We start from the raw sequence: 17,431 nt of genomic DNA on the forward strand, positions 1-17,431 counted from the left end.
TGGTACAATGTCTTTACCAAGCGGGATTTAGAAAGCCTTGAGTATTCTGAAGTCATTTTTTATGCGAGCGATCTACCACAGTAAGATGTGGCGATTTCAGAGCTCTCCTGTTTCAACTACCTTGTGGGGGTCCCACAGGGCTCTTTTCTCAGCCCACTTTAACCTTTATGTGGCCCGCTGGCCAGATTTACCTGCTCCTTTGGCTTTCTAGCTGCCTCCTACGCTGATGATAATGAGCTAATTATCCCAGTGCATAAGAACTAGGAAGAGGTAGCAGATAGATCCCATCACTGTATAAGTGAGATTAATAAATGGATGGGCCACTTGGCTTAAAATGAATGGCAACAAGAACTGAGATTCTTTTCTTCAACTCTAGCAGTGATTTGTGGAGTTCACAGTGGTGGCTGCAATCTTGCGGTGACCTGCCAGTCCCAATAGCATCCACCAAAAATCTTGGGATCATGTTTGACAATTCCTTGTCCTTCAAGTCCCACATAAATTCTACCACCAATGTCTGCTATTGGACTCTAAAAATTCTGAAGAAAATTTTCCCCTACTTCCAAAAGGAACTTAGAATTTTAGTGTCTCTTACCTTGGTGATCTCCAAACTAGATTATTGTAATGTACTGATGTTAAATATTGACAAAGATTCTCTCAACAAATTGCAACTGATTCAGAACACTGCTGCCCGCTTGATATTAGATCTTCCCAGCTCAGCTTCGGCTAGCGGCAGTCTGAGATAGTTGCTTTGATTACCTGTCGAGAGATGCATTACATTCAAGGCTCTTTGTCTAGCTCATAAGGTACTTCACTCAGTAGGGTCTGAATACCTTTGCTCATCCTTACAATGGTATGTGCCAGGCCGTCAGCTTAGGTCATTAGGTCTCCATTTGATTTCTGTCTCTCGTAGCCGCAAAGCTAAGTGGGGTGACAAAGCTTTTACAGTAGTAACTGCCAAATGCTGGAATACTCCTCCTCTGACCATTGGGAAGGAGGATAATTTCCTGCCCTTTAGGAAGCAGCTTATAACCTGGCTTTTTTTCCGAACTAATTTTTCATGATTTCTGGCAGCCTCACTGCTTCTTCCCTTGGTGTTCTTCCCTTTTTCCTTTTCACTTTTTGCCACCTAGCGCTTCAATGCCATGGCCGGAATGTGCTTTCTATATATCAATACATACATTAATATTTTAGAAATGCCACTTTTAGAAAGTGAGCATTTCTCTTCACTCAAATCAGTTTGTGCCTTACAGCCTGTCTCCAATCCATGTCAGGGCAGGGCTGGTTGACAGCTCCCTTGTGCATTTCACCCAGGCAACCACAAACACAAGATACTCGGTCACACCTGCACTCATCTGCATGCTGAATGAGGCTTCCTGGGCTGGAAGGGTGGAGGGGGCTGACACTTGCATTTCAAAGGCTCGTGGCCTGCCCTCACACACGGACTGCCAAACCCCCTACTGGGACCCTGGCAGACCGACCCATAATGAAAGGGGACCCTATGTACTTCAAAACCACTCTTTGAAGTCTCCCCCACTTCAAAGGCATTTTTGAGTATTTAAAATGGGACTCTGACTCCACCAACTTAGACACTTGTGAACCTGCATCCTGTCGAGGAACTGCCTGGCTGCCCAAAGGATTCACCTGGACTGCGTTCCTGTGAAGGACTGCTGCTTTGCTGGTACCCTGCTGCCTTGCTGGCTTCTGACATTGCTGAGAAATGCTCACCAAGGGCTTGGATTGAGCTTGCCTCCTGTTTTCTGAAGTCTCAGGGCCAAAAAGACTTCATCTCTTCAAGGAAATTCCTTGTGCGCCGAAAATCGTTACACAGCCTGCCGGAATCGACGTACAGCCTTCCGGAAACGACACACAGCCTGCCTTGTGACAAGAAAAACGCTGCACAGCCAAACCGGAATGACGCAGCCCGACTTCCCGGGTGAAGATCGATGCAGAGCCTGCGTTGCGACTGGAAATTCAATGCACAGCTCTACCGGATCAACGTACTGCCGGGCCAGAATGACGCAGCCCGACTTCCTGAGAGAAGAATCGATGCAGCGACTGCCAGGTGACAGAAAATTAGATGCATCACCTACCGGATCGACACAACACCTGGCACTTCGTCCCACACGCCCAGGATTTCCACGCATCGTCCCTGGGTGTCAAAAAATCCACACATCGCATTGAGGATCCAAGACTGCACGCTGGAAATCAATGCAAAACCCTTTGCAGCGTGGAAAGTAAAGATGCATCATCTGTGCTGCGTCAGAAAATCAGTTGCATACCTTATTTTTCCACACATCTCCTCTGCGGTCTCCGTACATGATAATTTTGACGCAAACCAGGTACTTTGTGCAAACAAGAGACAGCTGTTGATTTCTAAGATTTAAGACTCTTTTGAATCTTGCAAAAGTGATATTTCAACTTGTGCTTATTGAATCTTTATCGTTTTTTTTACCTTAATTTAACTAGATAAATATCATATTTTTCTAAACCTGTGTGGTGTATTTTTGTGGTGTTTTCACTGTGGTATTGCATGATTTATTGCACAAATACTTTACAGAATGCCTTCTAACTTAAGCCTGACTGCTCAGTGCCAAGCTACCAGAGGGTGGGCACAGGATAATTTGGATTGTGTGTGACTTACCCTGACTAGGATTGTGGCCCCTATTTGGACTAAAGTAAATCCCTCTGCCAACTAGAGACCCCAGCTCTAACAACTTTGAGGCCCTCAGAGGAGCATCCCTGATTGTAGTGGGCCTGAGCGCTTTGGTTCTAAGCCTTGAAGTGCTCAAGGCTGAGTATAAATCACTGATTTCTCATTGCAGAGTGGGTAGAGGTCAGCAGTCTCACTGGCCCCCCTCCCACTCTGTGACAAGTGAGGGGAGGCAGCAGGCCCAAGTCTTCTCCTAGAACGTCCGAGGCAGAACTGAGCAGTATGTGTTTTTGTCTTGGTGGGTGCATGCGTGTGTGCATGAATATTTGGGATGAGTGTTGTGTGACTGCATGGGTGCCTCAGGTTGTGTTTTTTTTTTTTTTTTTTTTTTTTGTGTGTGTGTGTGTGTCCCGTTCATTCCCCTGTTATATGTACCAGCCTTTTCACTTCTTAGGCCTTGATACGGCAATGCAAATCCATGGCTTAAATATTTAAAACGGGCAATGTCCACATTAGGTCACCTAGTTATATTTAATACCTCAGTATTTCTGTCTATAGAAGATATTGCCTGGACTTTTTCCTGATCAAAATCAGGAAAGAGAGGTCACTGACATCTCTAAACAGAGTTTTCGAAGTTTCATCTTGCTTAAGACGGTTCCATTTATCAAATCCTACCAATCCTTTGTGACTATCAGAGAACACCACTACCTGTTAATCAGGTTCCGGCTAAACACTGTTACATTGTATGTTAGCTGTACCCAAGGGGTGGTCTTGTGTGGGCAGTCTTGAACCCTGTGGTTGTGACACGCTTCATTTGTGGGCAGTCTTGAACCCTGTGGCTGTGACACGCTTCATTTTACAATGTTTTGTTGGTTTTATAGGCACACTGGCGGTATTTACACCAAACCTCTTTAATAGAGTCAGGGACTTAAGCAAGTTCGGCGAGCACAGCTATATTACCAGGTCTTAAGACATTAGCTTGTTTCCTATTCTAAGGTGTGTGATTTTTTTATTTTTTTTAAGGAGGCAGTACAAATCAGACAAAGAATGGAACCTTTGTAATTAGATTTTATCCAAGTATTTAAACGCACATTCGTGATAGTAACCCAGTGTCTGCGACTTTGTCTCCACTGCATGAATCTTTGTAACTTCATAGTTAATGCAGTTGCTGTCCCCTTTGAATCCTTGGTTTGCAGGTCACTGTTCCTCTGTAGGATACACGGGCGGGGTTGATTTAAAAAAAAATATATATATTTTAAGATGTTGAACTATGTATTAGCTATGTTTTTATGAAACCTTTGGTTTCTGAAATAAAGCGTGATAATGAATTTTCACATAGTGGGATAGTACTTGGGTGCTAAGGCAATATGATGTTTAATAAATGTGCTCCGATTTGCTGAAATTGTGATACTTTTGCTCACGCATGATGAGTCAGCACTTTCTGTTCTTTCATCTGTTCTATGAGAAGTTTTTCTATATTAACCCTCAAAGTTGGGGGTGAGCCAGAAGCTTTTCTGATGCTACTAGGGATGATGTCTGTTTTTCCATTTATTTTGCTGCTCACTTGGGACTTAGAATTATTTTGATTTGCATATTATTCTGTAATGTCCTATTATGAGAGCCTTCATGACTTTGACTTCTCGCATTTGTATTTATGATCTCTACTAGTTCTTTGGTAGACGTTTTAACCAAACTCTTCTCTTTCTTACTTAATGTCGTAATAAAGTCCAGCTTATAGAGTTTCTTGGATGGATTTCATGAGAGGTATTAGATGGTGACTCCATTGACTAGTTTGACATCAAGTTTGTGTAATTTCAAAAGAACTCCTTTCTGATCCTTAAGTTAAGGTTCTTCTTTGCTTTATTTATCTTAATTACAAGCCAACATGTTTCTCCCCAATTGATGTTGCGCTGGCCTAGGGCTTTTTCAAGGCTTGAGGTGTTTAACAGGGAGTAGGCAATAGGAGAGTGTCCTTCGTAAAAAAAGATTGCGTATTTAGTCCAAACCAATGAGGACGAGTTGAGTGGTCAGAGCAAGACTTGTAATCCAGGAGAATCTGGATCCTCTTTTAGAGGACACAATGTAGCTGTTGAAATAGAAATGTCTACAGTAATTCCATTTTGCGAACAGACTCCATTTTGTACAAATAAATATAAGTGAGAGAGAAATAAACACACCAGTAAAATATGTGCTGAACCTGGAGTTTCAGTACAAGTGCTAATCATGTGCTAGTCAACTTACCAGGTTTACACAGAGGGTAAACCTGGCAAGTTTCCTTCACCATGGCCCTGAGAAGACTTAGCAACAGCCCAAGATTGTAGGGACTCTTTACATGTATGGCAACAATATGCTGAGTGAGAAAATGGTAGGTATCCCAGAATAAAACAATAACGGGTAGGGAGAAGAAGACCACAATTCATACAGCTTCCACTGATGTACGTTATTTTAGAAACTAGGCTTGCTGCTTGTGCCCTTTAGCCTAGTAACATTTTATTCTGCTTCATTTTATTATTTTAGAATCAGCTACATTTGTGGTGGTGGTTTATTTTATCTAGTTGTTCTTTTGCCTAGGAAAGCATTACATTTTTTTAGCATGATATTCTTTTAACTCTGTGCTTTCCTCAAGGCTGCAGCAAGATGGGATTGTCGGCACAAGTGGAACACTGCATCTCTAACATTCACAGAAACACACACATTTTCACAAAGGGACATTTTTCTCATAACATCAGTTGTTTTGTTATAAAAACATTTCTCTGTCCCATACGTGTTAGAGGGAGGTTCTAGCTAGAAGACCACGACTGCATGCTGTTTGACTTCATTTCAGCTGCTTGCTGAGCCCACTGGCTCCCTTATCCCCATGTGGATGGTGTCTCTATAGATAACGGGCATCGTCACCTGTCACATTCAGGTATGGAGCATGTCTTCCCAGGAGGGAATCCTGAAGGGCGAATTAGGTCTTATTCTGCTGTGCTCTAACATAGCTGAGGTAGGAATTGGAGATATTGTGCATGGTGACAGTACGGTGGGACTTTTCCTATGTTTACTTTTCCTGTGTTTCACTTTCCTTGCCACTGCTAGCTGGCTGAAAATGGATTAGACTGACAGTTGTCACATGGTGTGGGGTTGGGCTCAGTTCACCACAATTCAGGTGATTCTGCCACCCAAATCCTTCAGCCTTAGGATAATCGGAGCCCATGAGACAGGACCACAGAAAAACAACTATTGCAGATCTTTGAAGAAATTTGTGCACCAGTGAAAGTATCCAAATTTTCTCAGCCCATACAAAGTGATTCAAATAACACCAACAGCAGTAAATATCGAGGAACTGAAGCACTAGATTCAGTTATCAGATGTACGACTGTCCCAGTACCACTGCCTTTCTCCATCTCAGATAAGGGGGACTAAGAGACTGAGTAGATGTTGGACTGCATATATTAATTGTTGCTTATTGTTTTTGTTTGTGATGCTGTCTCTCACACTCAAAGGGTGAGAGCCCGCTAGGTAGTCATTTTCAGATGTTGCTGACCCCCTCCTTAAGAGATACGGATCTGCTAGGCAACAGTCCAGTTGTAACGCCACAAGCTCCTAGGGGATAATAGGCACATATCTGCCTCAACACCTAAGCAAAAAATAGAACAAACCGACTAATCGCTACACCCATTATGGACGAGGAACACTTGGTATAAAAGTTTACACACTACTGTCAGGGGACACTTAGATAAGTCATGTTTTATTTGCTCATTAATGCCACGTGCGGCAGATAGTATTGAAATAAAGAGTGAAGGTGAGAACAGACGCCACATGTCTATTAACATTGATGTCTTGCTCCTTTGGGGTTTGAAAACAGTATTCTAAATATTATTTCAGGGCGGTAAAGATGAATACCACAGCGGTATTAGGAAGAAGAGAGGCGCAACATTGTACCAATGGGAGTAAAATAGTTGTGAATAGCATAATGAAAGAATGTGAAAAATGGCCTACACTTACCTTTAAAGGTGAAGCATACAAGAATAGGCAGTGGGTATTTAATACTAGAGCTATGTGTCCCTCCAAAGTATTAAAGGGAGTAGCTTCCAATGCTACATATTATAATGAAACAAACACAGGATATAGTCTCATAAGGGACCTAGAAACAACAAGTATGACCTATTTTGACCCAATACCAGCACCAATACATATGTTTCAGGCCTTGAGTTATACTATATGTTTTTGAGGCAATGGGACCCAGCCGGTAGGTAGGGGGAAAAAAGTGTCAAATGACATTAGATCTTCAAAGCCTACAGGAAGGAACACCAGCATTAATGGATACATAATGGACATGTGGTACCCAAGCACATCATCAACTGCCCAAAAGTTGGCAGGGTGTTTGTTCCCCTGTTATGTTAATGTCCCAGATGCTAGTGGAATCATTACATGAAAATGTCTGTATGGGCTTTGCACACGCACAAGAGAGAAAGCATGCCGTAACACAAAGGTGGAAGATGGGTATCCCTCAACAATTTGCCATGGATGTGAAATGTGTGCCAGAAGAGTTTATACTATTCTCCGAAAGTGAGGTTTAGGGTACAAGTATGTCCCCTCAGGACTGTTTCCAGTGTTACAAGCAGTTGCTGCTTCCAGATGGCTGCAGCAAATGAGATATGAACTTTTATGTTATTAGCGAATGGCACTGATGATGGTGTTAATGCTGTCAGAGAAGAATCCAGGGCAGTGAGAATAAGGGTGATGCAGCATCGTGTGGTACTGGACTTACTAACGGGCATGGAAGGAGGAGTGTTTGCCAAGGTTGGCTCCTCCTGCTGTATGTTAATTCCAGAAAATGATGAGGACAACAGTACCCTATCCAAAGCAATGCTAGCTCTGCACACTCTGAGAGGTTATAGGGCAATGGAACAAACTAAACCTACCTATTGGTTTTCAGAGTGGCTCTCATGGTTACCATCCTGGAAGTCAGGGTTATTTAAAGCCCTCCTACCCATCAGAATAGTACTACTGCCATGTTGCTTCCAAATAATACTTAATGTTGCTAAAGAGAGATGGCAAACATGGAGTATGCATTAGTTTCGTTAGAACAAAAATTAGGCTAATGGACAAGTGGCGACAGCCACTATATCACCAGCATCAAATAAGTGTCAATCAATCTATAAGAGGGGAATGTGGAAATAGAAATGACTACATATCTCCATCTTGTGAACAGACTCTATCCTGCACAAAAAATATACAGGAGACAGAAATAGACACATCAGTAAAATGTGTGCTGAAACCTGGGTTTCAGTGTGTGGGCTAGTCACAGGCTGTGGGCTGTGACTTCTGGTTTAAAAAAATATATATATATACACAAATGGGTCCAAGAAAATAGCCTTCTAACCTGTGTACTCAGCTGAGTATATATGGCCTCGAGGGAAGTTAGTGGTTAGCCCAGACATGAATAACACACTCCATACAAACAGGACAGTGTTACTTTGATCAGCAGATGTGCTTGTGGTGAGCAATGGAATGTGGCTGGGAGTAAACCATGCAAACCATTGTATTTTTCATATATATATATATATATATATATTATGCACAATTGGATATGCATTAAGACTTACTGGATGTGTCTTTGCATGCAATACTGCGGCAGGGTTCCCGTCCGTAAATAAAGGTGATCCTAAGAAACCAAGATGGAAGACTGGTGTGTTTTTATGATGGGCAGAGGGAAACAAAAGTCAACATTTTTACACATCGTACTATAAACATTTGCCTTTGTAAGTCTGTGCTGTTGTCAGGCCTGCCGTTTTGCCATTGTGTCATTTTGTATTAAATCTGATGCAGTTTGTGCAGACTGTAACGTAGGAACGGGAAGCCAGTAATGTGTAGCCATATAAGAGGGGATTGGTAAATCCTGAGGAAGATTAGAGATAAAGGGGGTTATTCTAACTTTGGAGGAGTGTTAATCCGTCCCAAAAGTGACGGTAAAGTGACGGATATACCACCAGCCGTATTACGAGTTCCATAGGATATAATGGACTCGTAATACGGCTGGTGGTAAATCCGTCACTTTTCTGTCACTTTTGGGACGGATTAACACCTCCTCCAAAGTTAGAATAACCCCCAAAATGTACTGCTGTGTTTAGTATCCACTAGTGTCAGAAGAGCTGCTTTAAAGGCAAGCTCTAGGTAGCGATCCAGAGCCTGGGTAAGATCGGGGCCTAGATTACAATCTACCTCAAGAAAAAGGTAGAAATGGATGACTTTCATGACTTAGGCAAAGTTGACAGAAACAGACATATGAGATTTTGCTAAGTTGAGTGCATAGTAGAAGTTGTGGGTCTATCCCGTATTCTAGATTGTGTACATCAGTACCATTAGTGAGTGGAGTGGACAGTTTTTTTGGGCCACCAAGTGAGAGATCGAGGAAGAGATCTGTTTTTTCAAAAGTAGATTGTCTGTCTCATATGTACTTCTTTTAAGAAAGTTGTTCATCCAGGAGCCGCCAGAAATGAGACCATTTTGAAAATTAAGGGCCTGATTTTCCCATCGAATATAATGGGCGTGCTAATTTTGCATTCGTGTGCAGCACTTGGAGCACATACATGGTTTAAAAAAAAAAAAAAATCCTCCTGGCTTTTGCAAATGTTACTGCATTTTTTTTCATTTTAGTATCCTTAACATTCTATTAGTGTCTGTAGATAGTTTAATTTCACTCATCGTTTTGATTTTGACATCATGCCAATGGGAAGTCATTTTGTGGCTTGTGATCGTTCTAGGACACTCATTAACACTTCAAAAAAGATCTGAAGCATTCACAAGTTTCAGTGAGGCAAGCCCCTTGTGTTAAGGCTGTACCATCTGCTTTTGTTGTACTGGCAGCATGCCAATGTATGAGACAAAAGAGTGATAGCAAGATAACTGACCTTGAAAACAGGGCTAGTATCCCCTTTATTTCTAATCACAGAAAGCAAATTGTCCTTATGGGATGTACATTTTAGCAATCGTTTGTAAAACCAGATTATTTGTGGTGTATTTTTGCATACTGTCTCTTGTTTGCGTTTCTTATAACCTTTTTATTTCCGTTGTTTGTTCTGTTTTCGTGCTTAGCAAAGTGACCCAAATAAGCTGCTTACCAGGGTGGGTTCCGTGGCTGAATTTTGACTCTGACTGGACAGGGCTGGTGAATTTGAGTCCTAATGTTGATCCACTGACCCCATAAAAGCTGAATTTTGCATGTTTATTTGTTGCTTAACTTAGTTACTTCTTTGTGTCTGATATGGTTCGCATTTTGACACTTTGGAATGCCATTGTTTTGCCCTTTATTGATGTGACTTTCAATACCTTATGAACCACTAATCAACATATCTAGGCTACCTCTTAGAGGTATAGAGATTAATAACTTAATATGAGTGGGAAAAGTTTTTTTGCTTAATTTTTAGGGCTTTTAGAAATGTGGTTATATTTTGAACCTGAGATCATACCTTTTGAACTGTTTGTTATTAAAGGTAATCAATAATCTAAAACAAACCAATCACACATTTTTCCTAATAGCTAGCAGGTTCTTCTTTGAAAGTGTCTTTGCTTGAATGAATGCCAAAATATTATCCAGTAATTTATTTGTTTCCTTTTTTTTTTTTTTTAGAAAGCTCAACAGTATGGCCAGGGTTTGCAGGATTCTCTCAGATTGCTCTGTGGATGCAAGTTCAGTGGTGTGGACACGTTGGGAAAGGAACTTTTTGTTTACTTCGGACTAAAAGCATTAAGGTATGTTGTATGGCATGTATTGTTTTTTTCTGTTTTTTTTATACCACATTAAAAAAAGTAACTTATCAACGCTTAACCAAAGTGGTCAAATCACACTGCATGCCTGGGTGTGTGGCACATGTAGATCCAAAATTCAAGCTTTAAATACTGTTTTTCTGTATTAAACAATTCAGAAAGCTTGAATGATTTCTTGTGATGGACTGGATGTTTCTAAGCATTTGTTAAAAATACTCTGTTCGTTATGCGGTTGATACACAGCAGGTGGCAGTTCAGTACAGCCTTAGGTTTATATGTTAAAGTCCTGGCACAGTCGAGCTTTAATCCAGAGAATGTTAGAAAAATAGAACTGACTTATCTGAAGAAATCAAGAACAAAACGATACAGATCCTCAAAGCATACAACAAGAAAACATTTCGAAAAATTATCCCCGCTGTGCTTTGCAACTCGGTACACTTCTTTTAGGAGTTTTACGATAAAAGTCAGAATACGGGCCCAGAAGCTAGAAATGGGTGCTGGGGAGCATGCCAGTGACAGAGCATGCAAGCTTCGAGTAAATCGGTACCTGTGCGAGAAATGCGGCCGTACTCGGCTCTCTGCTTCGTAAACAATTGGTGAGCAAAGGCATGCCTCCTGTGATGCTGTTTAAAGTCCACCAGGTGGAGTCCCAGCTGCAGAGTGGTTCAGAGGGTGTGGGTGGCACTGCTGTTGGGACTTTGGGTCTGTAGATAACACAGCAGTAAAGCAGCACAGGGTGGTGATGAGGCACCACGCTCACTAGTGGGAATCTACGGCAGTGGACACAACTCTTGGGCAAGTGGCTCACAGGCTACGGAGAGGCCTGAACTCAATTGCGGGCCTCCGGGGACAAAGGCACAACTTCGGCAGATCAGCGGGTTATGGCAGAGAGACTCAGTGCTTAATACGTGACAAAGTTTCACCTAGTTAGAGCGGCACTTGGGCTGATGAAGCTCTATTCACGAGATCTTTGATGTTCCTGAGACCTCCAGGAAAGACACTGACAGGCAAGGGGCAATTCAGCAAGCCCTTGGTAATCTCTTCTGGTCACAAAAAGGCAGAGTCCTTCTTGCAAGGTCAGAGAGCAGCATACAGCAGAGCAACAAGAAGCAGAGCAGTACTTTCAGGAAAGCAGTCCGGTTGAGTCCTGTGGGCCGCTCAGCAGTTCTTCAGACCAAGTCTTAGTTTCTGGTCCAGTTGTGCCTGATTTGAGGGTGTCAGAGCCAGGGTACCTATACCCAAATGTGCCTTTGAAGTGGGGAGACTTAAAAGGGTGGTTTTGATGTGCACAAGTTACCCTTTCAGCCCAGGCCTGTCTGCCAGGAGATATGTGGGGGATTATCAGTCCTTTGTGTGGGGTCTGGCCGCCATCCTTCAAAGTGTGAGAGCCCCTCCAACCTCCCTGTCCTGGAAATCCCATCCGTATGCTGATGAATGCACATGAGGCAGAGTGTTGTGTGTTTATGGCTGTTTGAATGGAGTGCACAAGGGGAGCTTCCACCCAGCAGAGACCAGACGTGGATTGGAGACAGGCTGTAAGGCACAGAGAGTAGGGAAATGCCTACTTTCTAAAAGCGGTATTTCTAAAATAGTAAAGTTAAATCTGACTTTACCAGAAACCAGGATTTCTCACTACCCTTCCGATCACACCAAACATGACAACACCACTCCTTTCAGATTCTGAAATTACCACTTGAAAGTATATAAGGGAATTCCCAATGCTGGCCTATGAGAGGCTCAGGCTTCACAATAGTGAAGAATGACGTTGGAAGTTTTTTACTACCAGGGCATGTGAAACTTACAAGTACATGCCCTGCCTCTTACTTACATAGCACTCTACCCTATTGGATACCTAGGGCCTACCTTAGGGTGACTTATATGTAATAAAAGGCGAGATTAAGGCTTGGCAAGTAGTTTTAAATGCCAAGTCGAAGTGGCAGTGAAACTATACACCCAGTCTCTGCAATGGCAGACCTGAGACATGGTTAAGTGGCTACTTATGTGGGTGGCACAATCGGTGCTGCAAACCCACTAGTAGCATTTAATTTACAGGCCCTGGGCACATATAGTACACTTCACTAGGGGCTAATAGGTAAATTAAATATGCCAGTTGGGTAGGAGCCACAGTTACCACGTTTAGGGGAGAGAGCACAAGCATTTTAGCAATGATCATCGGTGGTAAAGTGTGCAGAGTACTAAAACCAGCAAAATCGAGATCAGAAAAATGGAGGGAGGCAGACACAAAGTTGAGGTAGGGTGGGGGGGCAGAAACTACCCTAAGGCTGTCTGGTCTAATATGGGTGACCTGTTGGCTTTGCCAATGCTTGTTAAATGTTAAGATGGCACATGGGCGTTTCAACTGCATAAAAAAAATGCAGGTATGAGTCTAGCTCTTGAATATGTTTGTAACAGGTGTGATTTTATAGAACATGACGCTGACTATCTTAAGGGCTTGGTTTTTCTACTAATGCTACATTTCAGTCTGTGGTCTATGCCACAGGTGGCCCTTTGATGCTCTGTCCTGAGCTGCAATATCAGACGAGAGTCAGGAGCCCAGATTAACTCCAACCGTCCACACAGCCTATTTGCTGCAGCCACGGTGAAGAGCGTCCTTTTTTATTAGAATCGTAGGTATATTTTAATTCACAGCAGAGGGTTGTGTTGCTGTGTTTAGGTAGTATGTTTCCTCAAAGACTGAGTGCTGACCATGCCCTCGTGAATTCCAGCCTCACTCTCTTCCGTTCGTGTCGAGCAACTGTAAGCGACATACTGCAGCACATTGGAAAACTCACTCATCGCAGCCACCTTTACCATTCGCCTACATTGTAGTCATTCTAGCTCATGAGCACCCTATCACTCTTCACAGCATCTTTGCTTCTTAATATGCGGTAGTGTGCCGATGCATCTGATCTTTAATGGCTTGTTTAGGGAGTAAATACATGGCATGTGTTTTAGGGAAATGGGATACAATAGTGCCTCAGTTTTTGTGCCATTTAAAATTTTTGATTCTCTATTCTTTCTAAACAGTAACCTTATCTGCTTGTACTGTATAGAGTTGAAAATGTGGTGTTCGGAAGGATTGTGCAAGCACTTGCTGCGCACTCACCTGAAAGCCAGACCAAGTCTGGATTTGACGTTGAATGCAGGCCTTTCTTTGCTTGCATTAGCACATTAAAGTCAGACCTTTTGTCTTTGCCAGCATTTGTTCTGTGGCTGTTTTTCTGGGGAAAAAAATTTGCTTGCGTGGCGTGTAGGCCTTGCATACTTTATCACTGAAATCATAAAGTTCTTATTGTTGAAACTGTTCTGTTAGAGTTTGGTATGAATTTACCTTTCTCTCTCCTCATCTCCACCATCGTTGTTGATTCCTTGTTTTCTGATGCAGAAGAGGTACATTTTTCCTTGGCAGAACTGACACCATTTCTGTTCATATTGTGTAGTGTAAAACGGTCCTTTTTTTTAATGCCCCTAGGGTTCACTTTGGCATGAATGGTTCCATGCGGATCAATCAAACCGAAATGAAGGGACACCGTGGAGGAGCAGCAGCAGCAGTTTTGGAACTTCAGCTCGAGAAAGACCTTATTTGTTTCTTTGATTCAACTGTGGATATCAGGTGACAAACTGTCATATTATTACCAAAATAAAAAGTAATAACATTTGGGTGTTTTAAAAACAATATGAAACTATCCCGAAGTACAATTCAACACCAGATCTCGAAAAACTAAAAAAGTATGTGCGCTAATTATAAACCATTTTCAGTAATTTTTTTTTTTTTTTTTTTTTTTTAATGCAAGAAAACTCCGGTTGGGAGTTTACAACTGTGAACAGCTGTAACTCCGACAAATGCGAGACCCGAGTGCATTGCAAATGCTTGTTTCGGTTACTTTTAAATAGCAGAGTTTATGGTTATTTTGATTTTCTTAATTTTACTGTATAGTGCTCCTCTGCCTCGAGGTGAGGGAGCACCTTAAGACTTGCATAAATAAATGCAATATATCACTTGGACGCTATGTTTTGTACAACTGCGCCTTTTTATGATAAACTTAAAGGAGATGTTTACGATTTTCTCAGTTACGTGATGCTTACTAGAATTCTTAATGTACTCCTACTGCTGGACATATGTGTTAATGAAAAGAGGTAGTACCATACAGGATGCTCGCAGGTAACTGTTACTGCTAGACCTGTTTTGGACTTGAATATTTTCTAGAAATTCCTACTTTTGTAAGGGTGTTTCCTTGTGGGGAAAGAGTGGCGCTCAAGGCTAAGAGGTGAATATGAGTTTTAACAATAATAACACAGTGCACTCTTAGAGGACCACACCCCTGATCCCCAACTGTGTGGCAAGCCAAACAGATAATAATAATAAACAAACAAGAGGCACTTGTTAAATCAGCATTTGTGTAACAGATAGTACAACAATATCTGCCGAAGTTACTGCAACTGTCCTTTGAAGTAAAACACCATGCTATGTGTCTTTAGGATGGTGTGAGATACAAACACAAAAATTGAGAGGCGAGGCAGTCTTAAGTGCGGTTCCAAAAATCTTGAGCTTTAATATTAATGTCCAAATTCAATCCAGTCAGTTTACCTTCACGGGATGTACACCATAGTGTGTTTTTTCTTCACAATACTTGCCTCACTATAAGTTCACATCCATCCATCCCAAGTTTTTGGTATGGTGAAGGGTCCATATATCATTTTGGTACTTGATGATTGTTCAAATTTTGTTTATTAGGCTTATTTTTGGTAAAATTTCAGCCCTGTTGAAGTCAATGGGGTATCCCCCGGACAAAACACGCGTTGGCTGTGGGGTCAGATTGGAACATCACTCATGGCAGTATTGCTGAATAACTGACTGGATTGAATTTGGACATTGATATTAAAGCTCAAGATTTTTGGAACCGCACTGAAGACTGCCTCGCCTCTCAATTTTTGTGTTTGTATCTCACACCATCCTAAAGACACATAGCATGGTGTTTTACTTAAACGGACAGTTGCAGTAACTTCTGCAGATATTTTTGTACTATCTGTTACACAAATGTTGAATATTTTCTAGACCCAATATATCTGATAATTGGCAACTTTCTTCCCAGCATAAAAAAAATATTAGTTTAAGCATGGATGTGCATAGTGTGTTAAGTAGACACCAGACCTCACACCACGCGTGCTTCTCTCTGCTGCACCACATGTAAACTGCATTTGCATTTGTACCTGGGTTCTGATCTGCGACTTGCTTCTAAGTGGATTGAAAGACGATTAATCTATGTGCCTTCATGGATCTTCGTATTCTCAGTCTCTTCCTTTTGAAAAGCTCCTTTAAAGTAGTTTACTTGAGCACACATTTTGTCAGCTCTAAAGATTGGTAATTTGCTGTGTCTATACATATTTTAATATTTTTGTTCATGTTCGTCCCCAGAAATGGGTAAGGTTTGTGTCCTAGGAGCCATTGCACGTACAGGGTTCTAACCGTCTTCTTGAGCTTTGTACTCTGTGCCTTTCCTAAAGTCAAGACTACATTTTTTTTCAGGATAGTGTGTGGCGTGGGTGTGGTAATCACAACCTCTGATGCACTCCTTAAGCTTGCAGTTGCATTGTCAGGCCTGTGTAAACTAGTGAGAGTGCGTAAGGGCACGTCGGTCACTTTACATACATCATAAGTGCTATTTCACATTTTGCTTCTTTTAAGGCTATTGCAACAGGAGAATGCTGTGGCCAAGTGCATCCCAACAGTTATCCTTGACTTGAAGACTTATTTAACTAGAGATCTGAAACTGATGTTTTCCAGTTTCAAGTTAGTGCTCTTTCCTAGGCTCAATGTGTATGCCACCAAAACTATCTAGTGTTGCACTGGAACGAAGAAGCTGAGCGTTGTCTAGACCAATTATACTAATGCCTATGTGCTCTTTAGGGTATGACATGTTGCCTGTGGTGTATTTACAATCCCTTTCTCTGGACTCCGAGATATCCATTGTAGAAAGATTAGTGTGAGTATTGTTGTAGGCTATAATGCATTTCACAAAGGATTATCAACCTCTCCCCTTCCTCAGCTTCCTTCGTTCTGTGGAGGAGACCAATGGGGACTGTTATTGGTTAATAATATGTTCTTGTGAACCATTTGTCTTTCTTGGATCTGTAACCATCTGATGGAGAGTCTCAGGGGCTTAATAAACATGCCATACTCATGAAAACTCCAAGTGATAACGCGTGTGTAGGAAAGTAGATTCTTTTTAGCATGGTTTCCTCCACTTTTTGCCATTTGTCAGTATGTTTGACTGTGTTCACTGGGATCCTGCTAACCAGGATCCCAGTGATTATGCTCCCTCCCTTTAAACTTAGTTACTTGAACCACCTATACCCCACATTTGGCATATTGATGCCCCCATGTAAGTTCCTAGTACATGGTAACTAGGTACTTAGCGCATTGGGGTACCAGGGGATCCCCATGGGCTGCAGCATATATTATGCCACCCATGGGGAGTCCATGCAAAGTGTATCTGCAGGCCTGCCATTGCAGCCTGCATGAAAGTGTACAGGCACCCCTTTCACTACAGGTCACTGCAAGTCACCACTATGGTAGGCCCTCCTAGCCCAAAGGGGAGTGTGCAAGTACCTGTGTGTGAGGACACCCCTGCACTAGCAGAGGTGCCCCCACAAACCTCAGTTCCATTTTCTTGGAATTAGTGAGTTCAGGGATGCCATTTTATGCTTGTACTGGACACAGAACCTGGGCATGTTTGGTATCAAACACGTCGGAATCATGCCCCAATACTGTTGCTAGTATTGGAAGTATGATTCCATGCACTCTGGGGGCTCCTTACAGGACCCCCAGCATTGCCCCTACCAGCCTTCTGGGGTTTTCGGTCAGCCCAAGCTGCTGCCACCCCTCAGACAGGTTTCTGCCCTCCTACAGCTTGAACAGCTCAAGGATTTCCTTTGGGAGAGGGGTGTAACACCCTCTCCCTTTGGAAATAGGTGTTACATGGCTTGGGAGGGGTAGCCTTCTTCCACAGGTCTTCCTCTTCTGGAATC

At 42.2% G+C, this 17,431-nt stretch overlaps 1 protein-coding gene across 1 annotated transcript in view; it reads left to right on the forward strand.

The window, feature by feature from the left end:
* The window catches only part of NEIL3 (nei like DNA glycosylase 3), a 130,691-nt gene that overhangs the window by 19,159 nt on the left and 94,101 nt on the right, over window positions 1-17,431 (forward strand). Inside the window, exons 3-4 of the mRNA XM_069244695.1 lie at window positions 10,266-10,387; window positions 13,875-14,015. Coding sequence (XP_069100796.1) covers window positions 10,266-10,387; window positions 13,875-14,015 — 263 coding nt within the window. The remainder of the gene's footprint in view (window positions 1-10,265; window positions 10,388-13,874; window positions 14,016-17,431) is intronic.

This window comes from Pleurodeles waltl, chromosome 1_2, assembly GCF_031143425.1.
Source record: "Pleurodeles waltl isolate 20211129_DDA chromosome 1_2, aPleWal1.hap1.20221129, whole genome shotgun sequence".
Taxonomy (NCBI): Eukaryota; Metazoa; Chordata; class Amphibia; order Caudata; family Salamandridae; genus Pleurodeles; species Pleurodeles waltl.